This window comes from Podarcis erhardii, assembly GCF_964252035.2.
Source record: "Podarcis erhardii genome assembly, chromosome: 7".
Lineage (NCBI taxonomy): Eukaryota > Metazoa > Chordata > Lepidosauria > Squamata > Lacertidae > Podarcis > Podarcis erhardii.
Window position 1 is genome coordinate 2,036,625 of NC_138511.1, and position 18,272 is coordinate 2,054,896.

The window sequence follows — 18,272 nt, forward strand, 5'->3', positions numbered from 1 at the left end:
ACACACAACACCCCCACAATTCTCCTTCGGAAGCTGGCGCCTCTGGACCAGAGAGAGATGGGACACTTTCCTCCAAAGGTTTTCATTCTCCTTTCCATGGTGACCCACAGAGGCATAAATAAGATAATGCAGCATTTTTAACAGTCAGAAGTATGGGCACATACATTTTTTTTGTTTTGTCCTGCTGTCACTCCTGATCAAACAGGTTTTGCACCATTATCAAACCATGCAAAGAAAACCCATACAAAAACTTTTAACCAGAGATTGAAATGTGCTAAGAGCAGTCATCCCTCCTGAAAACTGTTTTCCGATTGGGGCGGGAGGGGGGAACTATTATCTGTCTCAAGCCCCAGAAAAGGCCCTTAAGTTAAAGGAAGGGCGAAAACTTAGATACAGATACAAAACCTAAATATGGATTTATTTACAGGTGATCACTCAGGTCGCTTGAAACACAACAAACTAGGGTTAGAAAACAACATTTCTTCATAAAAACACTCATAAAAACTTTAGTTAAATGAACGTGAATAGACACAGGGAAAGCACTTGAGAGGGAAACAGAAGAAGTATGAGGCTGCACATGGAAGTGAAGTGGTTCCATCAAACAGTGTGTCCAATTCTGGGCACCAGCTCCGGCCACTGATGTGCTTGAGTCTCTTCTTCCTTGAAAGCCAGATCCTCGGAAATTGGCCTATGCCCTAAAGTTGCAAGCCTGTGCCTGCTTCCTTGGCAGTGAGACCCAATCAACTCTCTTCTGTGCAGGGTCAGGCTGCATGTTTTGCAAACACCCGAGGTGGCCTCATCCTCATCCTCTCTTGACTCCATTGGTTCCACTCAACAGCAGACCTCCAAGGAAGCAGGCAAGGGGCATTCCCAGTCCTGCTAGATGATATCCCCTTAGCTGGAGATGCTGGGGATTAGACTTAGGACCTTCTGCCACTGACCTAGGAAAAGGGGGAGCTGCCATCTGCCTTGCCAGATCATGGGCCCATCTTTCCCCATATCATCAACACTGACTGACAGTGGCAGACCAGGATTTCAGGGAGAAGTCCTTCCCTTGTGCAATGACCTGCACACAGATAATCACTGGTCCCAATGTGTTGCTGATAGTGCTGATATGGGCGGGGGGGGGGAGGCCTAGTGATGGCCCCCAAGAGAATGTGCTGGAGCTTCCAGAACATCCCTGCACATTTATTACTTTGCTGATCCAATGACCTCTACTGACACTCCTTAAGAGACCCAGAGCCACTACATCGCAGGACTGAGGGAGGCAGCGTGTTAACCAAATGCAGGTGGTTTGTTTTCCCCACTCATCATTCCCCTTCACTGGGGAGGTGGGGCAGAAAATGAAACTTGCCACTTGAAAAGATAGCACAGAAAAATGTTGTGTGTGCAGAAACCAATAGGTTGCCTTCAGTATTCCGACAAACGAAGGTCACCCCAAGAACTCAGTGCAGGACAGCCTGATCCCATGCATGCTTACTCCAAAGTAAGTCCCACTGAGTTAAGCAGGGCTTACACCCAAAAGGTGTGCATAGGACTGCAGCCATTGGCAGGAAATCCAAACGTTTTATTCAACACCCTTATCAGTATTGAGCACAATCTATGTGAACAATTCTCCTGCTCAAGCCCCATTGGAAATGGGCAAGACAACAGCAAAAATAAGCATCTGAGTTGGGCCTGACTACATGGAACAAATCCGATTCTTCTGCCCAGTAGTCCCACAAAATGGAACTGGAAAAGCTTGATTCTGTGATTGGGAGGGAAATAGGAAGAGACCAGGCAAATTTGCCTCGAGCATGTCTTACCTCTCTACTCCCTGAGAGGAAATGCATTTATAGTATCCCTGCTCTTCATATTCTTGCTCTCTCCACCCCACCCCACCCCGCATTTCCCAGAATTGCCACTGGCAAAAAGCTCCCCTCATTTTTGGCTTGCCAGTTTTATGTTGGGGGGAATCTTATACACAATTTCCGTTTTTCTTTATAAAGCCACAATAAAAATGCATAACTTTTAGATGTGACTCCAATATGCAAACTGGAAATATTTGCATATATTTAGCCAATTTGTAAATGTCTCATATTGCCTCATATAACAATGAAGAAGAAGAAGAGTTTGGATTTGATATCCCGCTTTATCACTACCCAAAGGAGTCTCAAAGCGGCTCACATTCTCCTTTCCCTTCCTCCTCCACAACAAACACTCTGTGAGGTGTGTGAGGCTGAGAGGCTTCAGAGAAGTGTGAACAGCCCAAGGTCACCCAGCAGCTGCATGTGGAGGAGCGGAGACGCGAACCCGGTTCCCCAGATTACGAGTCCACTGTGGTGTGGTGTAGTGGTTAAGAGCGGTAGTCTCGTAATCTGGGGAACCGGGTTCGCGTCTCCGCTCCTCCACATGCAGCTGATGGGTGACCTTGGGCCAGTCACACTTCTTTGAAGTCTCTCAGCCCCATTCACCTCACAGAGTGTTTGTTGTGGGGGAGGAAGGGAAAGGAGAATGTTAGCCGCTTTGAGACTCCTGAAGGGGAGTGAAAGGCGGGATATCAAATCCAAACTCTTAACCACTACACCACACTGGCTCTCACAATGGATATTATGCCTGTTTCCAACCTGGTGTCCCGTCCCCCCACATGCTGTTTGACTACAACTCCTATCATCCCTGACTACTGGCCATGCTAGCTGGGGCTGATGGGAGTTAGAGTTCAAGAACACCTGGAGGGCACCAGGCTGGGGAAGTCTGGGATATTGTGGCAGCTCTGGTTTGGGGCGGGTGGTGAGTCAAGGTACCTGGGAGCCATGGTTGGGCAGAATTTGGCTGCGCTGAGTGCAGAGGCCCCAACCAGGCCACCTGCTTTCTCAGCTTTGAACAATGGATGTGTCTTCTGTCCCTTCCCAGCATCCATGAGGAACTGATACCTGATCCCATTTTAAATGGTATTGGAGAAGAGGAGGTTAAGGGGTGATATGATAGCCATGTTCAAATATATAAAAGGATGTCACATAGAGGAGGGAGAAAGGTTGTTTTCTGCTGCTCCAGAGAAGCGGACACGGAGCAATGGTTCCAAACTACAAGAAAAAAGATTCCACCTAAACATTAGGAAGAACTTCCTGACAGTAAGAGCTGTTCGACAGTGGAATTTGCTGCCAAGGAGTGTGGTGGAGTCTCCTTCTTTGGAGGTCTTTAAGCAGAGGCTTGACAACCATATGTCAGGAGTGCTCTGATGGTGTTTCCTGCTTGGCAGGGGGTTGGACTCGATGGCCCTTGTGGTCTCTTCCAACTCTAGGATTCTATGATTCTATGGAAAGAGAAGTCTGTGTTTTGTGTCAGAGACCTTGCACAGAGAATCATGGGGCTGCTGGGGTTGGGCAAATGTTGAGACTGCTTCTCTCCATAGAGCCTTTTCTGGAGTGGGGGACCTGCAGCTCCCCCAATGTTACTGGACTCCAACTCCCACCAGCTCCAGCCAGCCTGACTAATGGCCAGGGATGCCCCACATCTCTGTTTTTCAGAGTAATACAAAGATTTACAAGTAGCCTAAAAAGATTGCCATATGGCATTGGATGTATTTTTCTGCTTCTTGGGTTCTGTTATTTTTATGAAAATCAATATTAATAGAATAATGAAGAAAAAAGCACAAACTCCATTCTTAAACCTCAACATATCTCACATTTAACAACAAAATAACTGAATTTAAGAGGGGGTGGGGTTCAGGAAACAAGAAAATAGCATACTTTAAAACTAGAAAAAGCTACCAAAAACAAAATCCAAGAAAAGGGAACAGGGTTATAAACAATCATGTAACTTGTCCCTCCTGGGAAATAAAAAGGAACCCAGCAAGGTCCAAGCACATTTAAAATAACTTGACACATTAATTAGCAACAGTTCATTAGATTACACTTTTCAGTAAATAACTAGAACAGGGATGGGCCACTGTCAGCCCCCAGAGCAATGTTCATCTAGCCTCTGGTGATGCTGTCAAAACTGAAGTCAGTATGCAGTAAAAAGCTTCATTCATAAGGACAATAAAAATGTTTTCAAATTGCAATACTTATTCCATACTTGAATGCTACACATCTCTTTTGCTTCCCCTAAGCAATTTGTAAATGTAAAAATGATATTGGTATGTAATATGCTGTTCCTGAGTGCATGGTGTGCTCCATAATTGTGAGGCTGTTAATGCTGGATGGCACCTGGGACAGCTCAGTGGATAGCGCCAGTGGCGGAGGAAGGGGACAGGGGACAGTCCACACTGGGTGCCATCTCTGAGGGGGGTGACAAGAAGGTACCCCGCGGGGTGCTCGTCCTGCCGCCGTGAGCAGAAGATCCCACTGCCATACGTACGGCGCTTGAGTGTATCAGTGCCGCGCATGCACTGCCGTGCGGTTTGCCCTACCCCTCGACACCCCACACTGGGTGCCGGAGAGCCTTCCTTCGCCCCTGGATAGAGCATGAGACTTAACCTCAGGTTTCAGGGTTCAAGCCCCACATTGGGCAATGTTGGAAAAGATTCCCGCACTGGAGGGGATTCACCCTTTCCAACCCTACAATTCTATGAACATTCCAGAAGGATCTGTTTCTGCAGCAAAATGCACTTCTTTCTCCGAGCCCTCAGACCATTGTGTACAGCAGCCTCCCCAACCTAGGTGGCAAATCCAATGGTCAGAAATTAGGGGAGCTGTAGTGTAAAACAAATGGTTGGGGGAAGGCTGATTTAAAGAATCCCCCCCCCAAAAAAATAGACACCAGTCATTTCTGAACTATGGCATTATTAAACTTACTCTACCCCCATTCTGCCAATTTAACAATTAACTCTTTATCTGTTTAATCCTGTGCCTTGGCAACACACAGGACAAATGGAGTGGAACCCAGGGGTTCTCGAACTGTTTTGACCATGGTTCTCCCCTCCCTTCGTCTGCCTTGAGGAGGCAACCGGAACCCAAGTGCTTCCATTTATTCCACAGGAGAGTGTGAGGGTTGCACACAACCTTCTGCTGGTTCATGTGATGATATGTGGACTGAAATACTAGCCGAGCTGTGGAAGCAGAAGAGGAGCCAGATGGGGCATTGAACTCCATCTTTCAACAACCACCTATGTGGAAATTTTGTCAGAAGAAAGAAGCTCTTCTGAGCTTCCTTCTTTCAAAACTGAATTGATGAGCCAAAGGGGAGAGATTTCTACCAATCTAATGTGAATTAATGAGGGTCCTCTGGCAGGGGACACTGAACTATGATTAGGGGAGAAATTCAATTCAGTTCCCATTTAAAGATGAATCTATCAAATCCACACTTTCCAAAACAAAACACAATCAGACCCCTCGTTAGGAAGGACTTCCTGATGTTACAAGCTGTGGAACAGACTTGGAAGGGGGTGGACACCCCTTTGTGAGGGGTTTCTTAAGCAGAGGCTGGACGGCCTTTCAGGGAGGGACTGAACTAGGTAGTCTTCTAAGTTCACTTCCAACTCTATGATCCAATGAAATGATTTAAAACACATCAAGTAAGCATGACATATGTGGGTGGTCTTAGGGTCCTCATTACTTCCTGTTGCACCTGCAGACTAAAGCTGAGTTTTTGTTTTTTTACAGACTAAAGCTGAGTTGAAATACCTCACAGTTTTTGTCGATGTTTTTGCCTTGCCAAAAGGAAAGAAAGAAAGAAAGAAAGAAAGAAAGAAAGAAAGAAAGAAAGAAAGAAAGAAAAAGATGTGTTTCTATTCAGTTATATATTCCGTTATACTGCCCTCAGCTACCTACAGGGGCATCATCACACAGCAAACTCTAACTGGCCACCTCTTGCTATGACACTATCCCATTCACCACAGGATTCCTTGCTGGGTGGGATCATTCACACGGATGGTCACTGAAGAAATAGCCAGGAGAAATGACAGAATCAGAAAAAGGAGGTTATTCAGAAATCTTACTTTTTTAGTGAAAACTTACACTCCAGTGACACTGAAGATTTCTCCCTGAAAACTGGGAGCAGCCAGCACAGCACGGCTGAAAGTGCTTCCTTTCAAAGTCACCTCAGTCCGGGGCTTATAGAATCATAGAATTATATATAAAGTTGGAAGGAATCGAGAGGGTCATCGACTCCAACTCCCTGCATTGCAGAAAGCTCAACTAGATCATGCGTGACAGATGGCCATCCAACCTCTGCTTAAAAATTTCCAAAGAAACAACGCAACAGCAGATTTAGGGCAGTGCCCTGCACAGGGCACTGAGCTAAGGGGGCACAACATTGAGAAGATCCATCACTGAGAAGATTCATTTGGGGTGCCAAATTTTAGCCTGGCTCAAAATTACCCAAATCTGCCCCCATCCACCACCTCTCATGGGAGTCTGTTCCCCTGTTGAACAGCTCTTACTGTCAGAAGGTTATTCCTGTTTAGTCAGAATCTCCTTTCTTGTAACTCGAATCCACTGGTTTGAGCCCTACCCTCCAGAGCTCCCTCTTCCATGTGACAGCCCTTGAGATATTTGAAGACGGCTCTCATATCCCCTCAGTCTCCTCGTTTCCAGGCTGAACATACCCAGGAGGATGGCCTGGGCAGGGGTGCATGGCTGAGGAGATGTGTCCCCAATGACAGACAGAGAGGCTTGGAGGGCTGCATTTGGACCTGGGCCTGAGGTTGCCCACCCCTGCTCTAAAGGAACAAACAGAAAGAAACGACAAGGGATCAAAGTTCAGTGTCCACCAGGGCAGAAGGAGCCAAAATGTATGAGCCACCAAGTCCAAAAGAAAGTCTGTGCAAGTTCAGGGCCAGCAACAAAACAAAACAAAGAGAAGAGATGTTCCAATCCTGGCACCATCTCATCATTTGAAGACGGAGTGAAATGTGGGGCACTCGGGACTTTTCATTTTCTTCATGAACTTTTTGAACTCTTTGTTTTTCTTATCCCACTTGTGGATGGCCGTCAGAAGGTACTGGGTCTTCACTTTGCGCCCCATGATGAGAAACTGGTGACTGAGGTTGTCCAGTTGGTGGCAAGGACAGTCTGCCCCGTTCTTCAAATAGAGTACCAGCTTCTTGAGATCTTTCTTCTTGATGGTGCCCAATTTCAAGGGCTTCTTCTTCTTGGGGATGATTTTCTTGTCTCCATTTTCTTTTTTTACCTCTTTTATTTTCATCTTTAAAGCTGGAAGTCAAAAGAAATGGGAAAAGGAATTTTTAAAACTCTTACCCATCAGGCACATGTGATCATAGGGCAGGTGAAAGCAGGATCCCATTTCACTGCATGGAATGACTTCATTTCTTATACCACAAAATTAATAAGACATGAACACTGATGCAGCACGCATCAACTTGAAAAAAATAATCATGGAAAGGTCAAGAGATAAATTATTAATAGGGGTTAATAGATAGGTTGGCATTATGATTTGCAGGTCTTGGTGTCAGCAATCAGGGAGTGGAAAGGGGTCATCTGCTCTCTTCATAACAAAAGTGGGAGGAAAGATACAGTGGTGCCTCGCAAGACGAAATTAATTCGTTCCGCAAGTCTCTTCGTCTTGCGAGTTTTTCGTCTTGCGATGCACGGTTTTCCATAGGAATGCATTGAAAATCAATTAATGCGTTCCTATGGAAACCGCCTTCCCCCGACCTCTTCTGGCGGGCGGCATTTTAAAATCGCCCGGGACAGCGGAGGACTTCTCCGCTGTCCGGGCGATTTAAAAGCCCCTGGGAAGGCAAGCAGGGGGGACAAAGACTTTTGCCCCCCGCCTGCCTTCAGAAGAGGTCCAGGACAGGCTTCGCGGACCTCTCCGCAAGCAGCGGGAGCGCTCCTTGCGGAGAGTTGCCAGCGCGCCCAGGCTTCGCGGCCCCGCCGCCCGGCTTTGGGACATCGTTCTGATGCCAGGTGGCGGGGGGAGGCTTTCTCGCCCCGCCGCCCGGCATCGGGACGATGCTCCGAAGCCGGGCGGCGGGGGGAGGCGTTCCTGCCCCGCCGCCCGGCATCGGGACGATGCCCCGAAGCCGGGCGGCGGGGGGAGGCTTTCCCGCCCCGAAGCCGGGCGGCGGGGGGAGGCTTTCCCGCCCCGAAGCCGGGCGGCGGGGGGAGGCTTTCCCGCCCCGAAGCCGGGCGGCGGGGGGAGACTTTCCCGCCCCGCTGCTCGGCTTCGGGATATCGTTTCGATGCCGGGCGGTGGGGGGAGGCGTTCTCGCCTCACCGCCCGGCATCGGGGCATCCTTCCGAAGCCCGGCGGCGGGAGGAGGTGTCCCCGCCCCGCCGCCAGGCTTCGGAGGAGGTCCGAGGACAGTGGGGAAGACGAGCTGCGCTTCCCCACTGTCCCGGAGATTTCCCTATGGGCTGTCGTCTTGCGAAGCAAGCCCATAGGGAAATTCGTCTTGCGAAGCGCCTCCAAAACTGAAAACCCTTTCGTCTAGCGGGTTTTCCGTCTTGCGAGGCGTTCGTCTTGCGGGGCACCACTGTAAAATGTTATTTTCCTGTTGCAACTTCCTGTTGCAGATAGTTTTCTATTGCAAAGCTTTATAATAAAAAGAAATAAATGAGAAATAAATGAGTGCTAGCCTCTTACAGAAAACAACAATAGCCAAGTGTCCTGTGGCCAAAGATGGGGGGATATTGCATATCCCTATATGTGTGTACATACTGTATGTGTGTACATACATTTCACCCAACGGCATCTGAATTTAGCACAAACAAGCTTGTTCAAGTCTACACTCACGGTCTCTTAAGTTGTGATCTTCTGTCAATTGCACTGAGGCAGCAATCAAAAAACCAAGGTTTACCTTGATCACCCTGACTTTTGAGCAGGCCTGCATAGGATTGCACTGTGAGCGATCCTAGATATAGGAGCTTTAGTAGCACCCAATCCTTGCAGTTTTGCTTGCAACTTGAAACAGAAGAGCAATGCCACTTCCAGAACTCTGGAACCCAAGTGAACTTTTGCAGCCAGACAGGCAGGACTGCCCCTCTCCCTAGAGCCAAGCGCTGTGTGGGTTGTTTGTGCACATTTGTGTGGTGGGGCCAAAAGGTCAAATGTTCCTCTCCATCTCACTGCAGATCTCTCATTTCCAACTGTGGCTGCAATTTAGTGAAATTTTAAAGAAACAGATAGTGGCCAACCAAATGCCTGTGGGAAACCCATAAGCAGGACATGAGCACAGGATCACTCTCTCCTCTCTCCACCTGCAGCTGTCAGCAATCCAGAAGCACAAAGCAGAGCAGATATAGTCACCCCACTCTGGCTTTTGCAGGTCTGGAAGGTACACATAAAGTTAAGAAGAGTCACACTGCCTGCTCCACTCATTTTTGCCTCCGGCACCCCCCACTACCCCCCCCCGCGCGCAATGCAAGTGGTTCTTGGAAGGTTCTCTTTGAGGTCATGTGGCCCTCTGGCTGATAAGGCTTGTGCCCCACTCCTGACCTACACAGGGCCACACCTCCCCCACCACCACCACCACTTTAAATACCGGTCAAAATCCACCATTTCTGTGAAGCCCTCAGATTAACTCCTTTGTCCCTCACTCCTTTCAGAAACTAAACCTAAGTATGTGGAACTGGATGTGTCTCATGTTGGAAATGCAACAGCAGAGATCATTCAGTGTATAACTCAGGGGTTAATTCTGTTGGTGTTAAAGTCGACTAGCTAAGAAGGGGAATGATGGAGGCTTCCGGGTTAGCGCCTCCAGCAATGGCGGAGTTCCTCTGATTGGGAGGAACTTGCTCCGTGGAATTTAGGGTCTGGCCGCCACGGCGAAGGCAGAGACCCACTAAAAATCACAGGCGGGAGATGCCTGTGAACGTGGGGTTCGGCTGGCACCTTTTGCGCCTCCCCTACTTGCGGGGAGACCCAGTTTCGGGTATCCGGAGCGATGTGGGGTGAGTGGCGCGGTGCTTCGAATTGACTGCTTCTTTCACGGAGTGAAGCCGCATTGCTGTTGCCGGAGAGCGCTGACTTTTTCCTGTGGACAATTTGATCTTAAAACAACTACCTGTGAGTAGAACGGAAAATTGGATTTTTAAACGTCTTAATTTGGCACCGAAACAGGGAGGTTTCAAACAGGAAGTCCGCCTTCCCCTTTTGTAAATAGATTGAAGCAAAGAATTTGCAAGCTAAAGTCTTGGAAGTCCTATGTAAAGGATTAAACTTCCAACGGCTAAAATCATTAAACCCCCCTTGGAGGCAGGAGAAGAGGGGGGAAATTTTGGATCGCGTAAGCCTGCAGGAGAGAGTGAAGAAAGTTGGATCACCACCGCTCTGAACCTGGAAATGGACTGCTAGTAAGACTGTCGTTTTTGGGAAAGTTCATTGACTGTGACAGTTAGTTAAATAAGAGAAATGCATTGTTTTCATTGTCTCCTTCTGCGTTTAAAAAGGAGTAAAAGTAGCTGAAAATTGAAACTAATTTTACTGCTTGAACTGTGCTTAAAAGGATTGATACAAACAGAAATTGTTTCCCTCTAAAAGGGAGCCTTTGAAATTGTTACAAGAGTTGGGCTGGTGGAATCTCCAGCTGCAAGAGAAAACCGTGAGATTGACCTTGGATTGCTTGAGAATGTCGACAGAAGAAGCCTTAGTGATTGCACTGTGCAAGATAAGTGAGTCATTGGAACAGCTCCATAAAAAGATGGACGTGATGAATATTAAAATTGATATTTTGGGACAAAAAGCGACTAATTTGGGACAAAAAGTGAACATCTACACAGAAACTATTCAGGAACCGATACAGGAATCTACTTTGACATGCCAAATGGTGGAGAAAGCGAGGGAGAAAGCTGTGGTTGTTGAACCTAAAGTAATACAAGTGGAGAGGGAGAGAGCCCCAGCCTTACAGAGGCAACTTGATGATTACAAGTTGTTGCCCTCTATGATTGAATTCAGAGAAAGTCAGATTGGAACCCTGCTTGGACTGGAGAAGGAAAGTTGGATAGATCACCTCATGCAGGGATTTACTGACCTTTGGGATCTGGACCTGGGTCAGGAGGAAATTGGAGTTGTGGGGACCTGCAGATTTGGAGGGACTTTGAAGCACGTCCTGAAATATCTTTTGGATTTTAGTTTTAACCACAGAGATGTGGATGACATGTCGAGAAGGAATAAAAACATTGTTAGGTTGGAGCTCCCTCGAGACCTACTCTTCAGCATCAAAGAAAGGAAATTAAGAACAAGATCAGCAGAAGACAAAGTGCATGTATAAATATGAAGAAGACTTGCAGAAGGGACCTGGAAAATGTTGAATGGTTTCTTTAAATGTAAAGGTTCATCATTGTTCCACCTAATGTGTATGTCTTTAAGGGGCCAGAGCAAGGGCCAGAGCAAGATAACGAGACCCAGCTTTACAGCTGTGAAACATAGCAGGTGCTGCTGAGTTGCATTGATTAAGGTGTGTCAGCATTTGCATGTAGTATATAAGGAGCAGCACCTAGCTCTCCCATTACCCTGGGGGTTGGGTTGGTGGTTGGGTCTGGTTTGTTGTTAATGTATTTAGTGTATAAGGAGTTTTTGTTTTTTTGTTTTTTGTAATTAAAACCTTGTTTAAGTTATTTTTGAGTCCCTTTCTTTTTAATGCATGGTCTCCCCAGCAAGCTCTCTGCAGCGCTACCATACTGCAAATAGCCAACATCTTTGGTTATGGGCCCAGCTGCTGAGTGGATGACTGCATATTTTTGGACTCTGAGAAAGGTTTGAAAACTCCTTCTCCTGTTAGTGTAGTTTTTGTGGGTCTGGAAGATTTCCAGAATGGTTGACCGGGTTCCTGAAGCTGAGAAGGCTCTGGTCTTCCCACAGCTAACAGATGAGAACTATAGTTTATGGTCTTTTCGGGTGGAGGCGCTTTTGACCTCTAGGGAAGTATGGACCTATGTAACTGAAGACCCTCCTGACCCTGTAACTAATGCTTGGTCGAAAGGAGATGCAAAAGCCAGGGCGATAATTAATTTGGCAGTCAGCGACCAGCAAGTAGTCTATATAAGGAATAAGAAAACTGCCAAAGAAATGTGGGACAGTCTTGCAGCAGTGCATGTTAGAAAAGAGTCAGCGTCTGCATTGATGTTTTTCAAGCAGCTGTACCAGACGAAGTTGCAGCCTGGTGGTGATTTGGCAGCACACTTGAGACGTCTGGAGGCAATACGCGGCGAATTAATTCGAAGGGACATGGACATACCTGATATTCAGTATGTTTTTATCATTCTTTGTTCCCTTAACGAGGACTTTGATGGTGTAGCTAGCCAGATATCTGCCGTCCCACCAGCACAATTAACTGTGGAAGGGGTAACGGCAAGATTAATGGGCGAGTTGGATAGAAGGGAGGCTTGTGCCATAAGCACTCCTATTTCCAGAAGTAATGAGGAACGCCATATGCAAACTTGTGGTGATGCGACTGCATTTAAAGCTGCAAAGCGTTGTTGGTTCTGCAATAAGCAAGGACATTTTGCAAAGGACTGCAGAGTCAAAAGAAAGCAAAGTACTCCCAAGCCTGTTTCTGATCGTCAGTCACGGTTGTCATCTCAGCAGCCAACATCGCACCGTAAAGACAGAAACGAGCCGCGAGCTTTTCACGCTCGGACTGCAGATCATAAAAGAATTAAAGGTGCCAAGTGGAATTCTTTTATTGTGGACTCAGGAGCTTCTCACCACGTTTGCAACAATCGAAGCTTGTTTATTTCTTTCGAAGAGGAAATTGGTAATGTACATTTAGCCAATTCACAAGTCTTGCAGTCACTTGGCAGAGGTACTGTTAAACTTGACTCTTTAAACATTACAATAGCGAACTGCATTTACTGCCCATCAGTGGACAACTTATTATCAGTAAGGTGTTTTGCTCGTCAAGGCATAAGTGTGCGTTTCTTAAATTCAATGTGTGAGTTTTTTGAGGGGAACAAACGTCTATTGTATGCCCGAGACTCTGATGGTTTATATAGACTGTATTTTCGCACCTACTCCCAATTGCCTATAAATTGCAGAGCAGCACAGTCAAGCCAGGGGTTGAGGAATGCAAGGCCTCATTCCGGGTGTCTCCATGAGGCGCACAGAATTCTGGGACACTTGAATTTTGCTGATGTAATTAGGACGAAGAATATTGTTAATGGCCTCAACTTAAAACCATGTAAATTCTTTATGCAATGTTTATCCTGTTGCAAGAATAAGATTAAGGTTGCACGCAAGAGTAAGTGCTCAGATAGGAAAGTAACTGAGCCATTTGAGCGTGTACATTGTGATTTAGTTGGGCCACTCCCACCATCATTAGGAGGTTCTAAGTACTGGCTTACCCTGATAGACCAGTATAGTAGATACTGTTGGACTTATGCAATAGCTGAAAAGTCACAAGCATTTGAGAAGTACAAAGTTTTTTGCAACTGGGTAAAAACGCACTTTAACAAACCAATTAAGAACCTGTTTTCTGACCGGGGCGGAGAATTTGTTTCTGAGGATTTTGAGAAATTCCTGGAAGCGCAGGGGACTACTCATGAGTTATCTTGCCCCCGAAGTCCCTGGCAAAATGGGCTTGTTGAAGTTGTGCAGCGTGACCTGCAGGCAGGGGTTAAAACGTATCTGCACGATGCTAATCTGCCCAAAGACTTTTGGGCTGAAGCGCTTAATGCGTTTTGTTATGTCAGAAATCGCAGTTATCATTCTGGTTTAGATGTCACCCCCTATGAGAAGCTGTTTAAAAAACGCCCTAATCTGAAATACCTACGCATTTGGGGTTCAGATGTAATTATGCATTATCCCGCTAAGCAGAAATTGGGTGAGCGTAGTGTCCAGGGTAAATTGATGGGCTACCAGCAGGGGGCGTACAGAATTTACATACCAGCAACTGGCAAATTTCATATTACCAGAAGCATGATACAAACTGTAAATTGGAATGGAGTTGCTGTTTTCCAAGATACTGATGGTATAGATAATACTGAGGAAGAAGAAGAAGAAGAAGAAGAAGAAGAAGAAGAAGAAGAAGGAGGAGGAGGAGGAGGAGGAGGAGGAGGAGGAGGAGGAGGAGGAGGAGGAGGAGGAGGAGGAGGAGGAAATGGTGCTTCTGAATTAATGGAAAAAGACAAAAAGCCTGTTGAATCTGATAATTTGTTTGATGATTTAAAGTCACAGGCACCCGAGGGGAGGTTAGATTCTCTTGAGTTTTCTGACCGTGAGCTTAGCCTACAGGCATCTCTTCAATCTGACAGTGATGATTTACAACCTGAAACTAGTAATTCACTTAGTCCCATTAAGTCTGAGGAGTCTGACTCCCCTTCTGGACTAAGACGTTCAGATAGAAAGAGGCAGAAGCCACAACGATTTGCAGATGAACATTTTAATACTGTGTATGCCAATAAGGTGGTTTTTGAGCCAAAAAGCTACAGTGACATTCAGAATTTACCTAAGCACCAAGCTGCAAATTGGTATAAAGCTATGAACTCTGAGATAGCTTCTTTAAAAGAGCATAACACTTGGTCTCTTGTACCACAAACCCCAGATATGAGACTTATTGATTCAAAATGGGTTTACAGAGTTAAAATGAATGACAAAAATGAAGTTGTAAGGTACAAAGCAAGATTAGTTGCTAGGGGTTTTCAACAAATTCCAGGCGAAGATTATGATTTGTGTTATTCACCAAGTGTAAAATATGAAACAGTTAAGCTTTTGTTAAAAGATGCATCACAACGTGGACATTCTGTTTATCACCTAGATATAAAAACTGCATATTTGTTTGCAGATTTAAAAGAACAAATTTTTATGCGTGTCCCTGAAGGCATAGACGCCGCTGAAGGTTTGGTATGCAAATTAAATAAATCCCTTTATGGTCTGCACCAAAGTGGAAGGAATTGGCACCAAACTTTAGCAAAAGAATTGCTGGATATTGGTTTTTCACAAGGAAAGGCAGACAATTGTGTATTTATAAAGGAAAGGGCAAACTCTGTGACAAAAATATGTGTGTATGTAGATGACGTGTTAATTTCTACAAAAACTAAACAGGAATATGAAGAGGTAGTTTCACAGTTACAGAAGAAATTTGATGTGGTGGAATTAGGCATAGCTAAAAATTACTTATCCATGCAAATTGAGAAAGGCAAAAATGGATCTTTTCTGGTTCATCAAACTGCAAAAATTGATGACCTTGTTGAAATGCTACGTTTAGAAAATGCAAATGGGAAGGAAACGCCTATGGTGTGTGGTTTCACCTTTACAGGTGAAGATAAGCCATTTACTAACAAAACTTTGTATCGTTCTGCTATAGGCAAGCTAAATTTCATTCAAAGAATCTCAAGACCAGATATAACTTATGCTTTTCACTTTCTGGCAAAATTTGTGGAAAAACCTACTACACAATGTTTCTCTGCTCTTAAGAGAGTGGTAATGTACCTTAAACATACCAAACATTATAGGTTGCAGTTTACATCAAGTATTGACAAAGGTTTTGAAATTTTCTGCGATGCATCTCATGCAGTGGAACAAAATAATTGCAGGGGTGTGTCTGGTATGGTGTTTTGTTATAATGGTTGTCCGTTTGAATGGAAGTCCCAGACACAAACCATTATTTGTCTCTCCACAACAGAGAGTGAATTATGTGCATGCGTTCAGGCCACTCGTGATGTAGAATGGTATCTGCAAGTATTCGCAGACCTACAGATGCAAGTAACACTACCAGTAAAAGTTTACCTTGATTCCCAGAGTGGACTTGCTATCCTATGTTCAGAAACCAATACGCAGCGCACCAGAGTCTTAAGATTACGTTTGGAGTTTGTAAAGAAATTAATTGCTGACGAAATGATTGTATTTGAATATGTCCCAAGTGATAATCAAATTGCGGACATTTTTACAAAAGCACTTCCAAAGGTTACACATGAAAAACATGTACAAAGTATGCTTTATGTTTTTGTTCCACAATGATGAACCGCAGGGGAAATGTTGAATGGTTTCTTTAAATGTAAAGGTTCATCATTGTTCCACCTAATGTGTATGTCTTTAAGGGGCCAGAGCAAGATAACGAGACCCAGCTTTACAGCTGTAAAACATAGCAGGTGCTGCTGAGTTGCATTGATTAAGGTGTGTCAGCATTTGCATGTAGTATATAAGGAGCAGCACCTAGCTCTCCCATTACCCTGGGGGTTGGGTTGGGGGTTGGGTCTGGTTTGTTGTTAATGTATTTAGTGTATAAGGAGTTTTTGTTTTTTGTAATTAAAACCTTGTTTAAGTTATTTTTGAGTCCCTTTCTTTTTAATGCATGGTCTCCCCAGCAAGCTCTCTGCAGCGCTACCATACTGCAAATAGCCAACAGAAAAGAGTTAAGAGCCTCGGACAGAAGAGCACCAGGTTGATGGACTATATGGAATTGATGGAAATGACTGGCAGAATCCGAGACCAGGGAGAAGAGACGGTGGAAGAAGATTGGAAAAAGTTTAAAGTTTATTTATAGAAATATGGTAAAATTAATGAGTGTTAGAAAAATGTTGGAATGAAATTATATGGCCTTAGTAGAAGTGTTATAAGGAGTTAAGCATAAATAAGTATTATAGTATTAATGGAAAATAAGGTTAAAATAAGTTAAGATATTTATATGATAGAAAATAGTGAAAGATGGAAAGGATTTGCTGAAACAATTAATAGAAGTGGAATACAAAAAGGGAGGTGAGAGGAAGTCGATGAAACAAGGGAATGAAAGATAAGGCATTGAAATGGTATGATGTATGTTTTTAAATTGTTTTTGTTCTGTTTTGTTTAGTTTAATGCGTTAATGTTGTGTGGTGTATTGTTTATATATTGTATTTTATTGTTTTTTCTTTCTGTTTTTTCTTCTTTTTTTCTCCTTTTCTTTTTCTTCTTGTTTGTAAGGTTTAAAAGTAATAAATATTATTTTTTTTAAAAAAAAAAAAAAGAAGGGGAATGATGGAGATGTTGCTTAGCAACCAGGCAGAATGGCTTAATCTTTGCTGAAGTGCTGATTGACTGTACAGTTCTGCAAAAGCTTTTCTTCTGTATGTCTGGTTATATGTCTGCCTGCTATAAACAAGGTCTGCTCCTTTCTTCTCAAATTATACACTGTTTTTGCTCAGTTTGCTCAGTAAAGTGTTTATCGGGGCTTTTCCCTCTGGACTCTGCCTGTATTATTTAAGTGACTTTGCTAAACTCCAACCCAGTTGCCTGTTACTCCTACCTCTGTCACTTCCCACCCATCTCTGCTGTTCCTTTCTTCTGTCATCTCCCTTGCTTTGAAATTTACATTGTGAACTCTTCTCCGGGCAGGTCTTTCCCTTTGCTTCCTTTACTCTGCAAAGCACCATGTACAACCAAGAAGGTAGCACAACAAGAAAAGGGCGCACGGATGATGCACCATGTTTCAAGCGTGGTGCAATCTGCAGACTGACTAGTCCTGCTGAAGGGCCATATGTGCTTGAGCAACAAACAGAGCCAAGCGGGAGAGAGAAAGGGCATGTTTAATGCACAACACATTGACGTCCTGTTTGCCCTATTAAACTGAATTCCATCACACCGTCACCCGCAAAGGAACATTCACTCTGGGCTGAAGCTGCAATCAATAACTCAGAGAAAGCTCTGTGCCCAGCTGAGAATATTTTCCATTTAAGTCACAGCAAATTAGCTTCTCTTCCTCCCCCCCTCAACACACACAAGTCTGGGGCTGTGCCTGCAGTGGCAAGCTGTCCCGAGCACCTTCACTCTTGAAGTGCAGAGCGGGAAGGCAGAAACTGCATCTTCCCGAGAGAGCAGCACCACGGCATGCCTGGCTGTCATCCACACAGCTTTGCTGCTGACTTGTCAACAAAGCCCAGGCAAAACGGGACCCAAGAGTTGCAGCACCTTAAGCACAAACAACATTTATGGTTGCATAAGCTTTTATGGGCCAAAGCCCCCTCCATCATATGCCTGGAGAACATCAGCCACAGATTGGAACCTCCAGGGCCACATGCAACTAAAGCAACGGAAAAAGCTTAAGCGGTCGAACATCTTGTTCAGTTCATGGTACAATCTGCACTCCCAGCTGTACATATTTCTTGCCTTGACCTGGTCCTGGCTTGGTCCCTGAGGGGGAAGGTAGATGCCCAGGGCAGGGTTAAGATAGCAAAAGGCCCGTCAGGGTAGGGAGCCAAAGCAGGAAGCTGCCTTACACAGAGCCAAGGAGCTGGGCTCTTCCAATAACTAACAACTGGCCATGGGGAGCTTATGTACCTTCATAAGCCAGACTCTGTCAAGTTAAAACGGGTTAGCCCAGCCCTCTTGGCCTTTGCAGAGGGTGAATGGCAAGGCCTGGCCAGGCACAGCGGGCTCCAGCGCCCTCTGCACCCTGCCCTGGGGGCCACGGGAGC

The 18,272-nt window shown here is 45.3% G+C and overlaps 1 protein-coding gene across 1 annotated transcript in view; it reads right to left on the reverse strand.

Annotated features, from left to right (window-relative positions):
- Positions 1-3,640: 3,640 nt before the first annotated feature.
- The window catches only part of SFRP1 (secreted frizzled related protein 1), a 55,561-nt gene continuing 40,929 nt past the window's right edge, over positions 3,641-18,272 (reverse strand). The window contains exon 3 of the mRNA XM_081870055.1: positions 3,641-7,133. Within this exon, the coding sequence (XP_081726181.1) occupies positions 6,811-7,133 (323 nt within the window). The 3' untranslated portion in view covers positions 3,641-6,810. The remainder of the gene's footprint in view (positions 7,134-18,272) is intronic.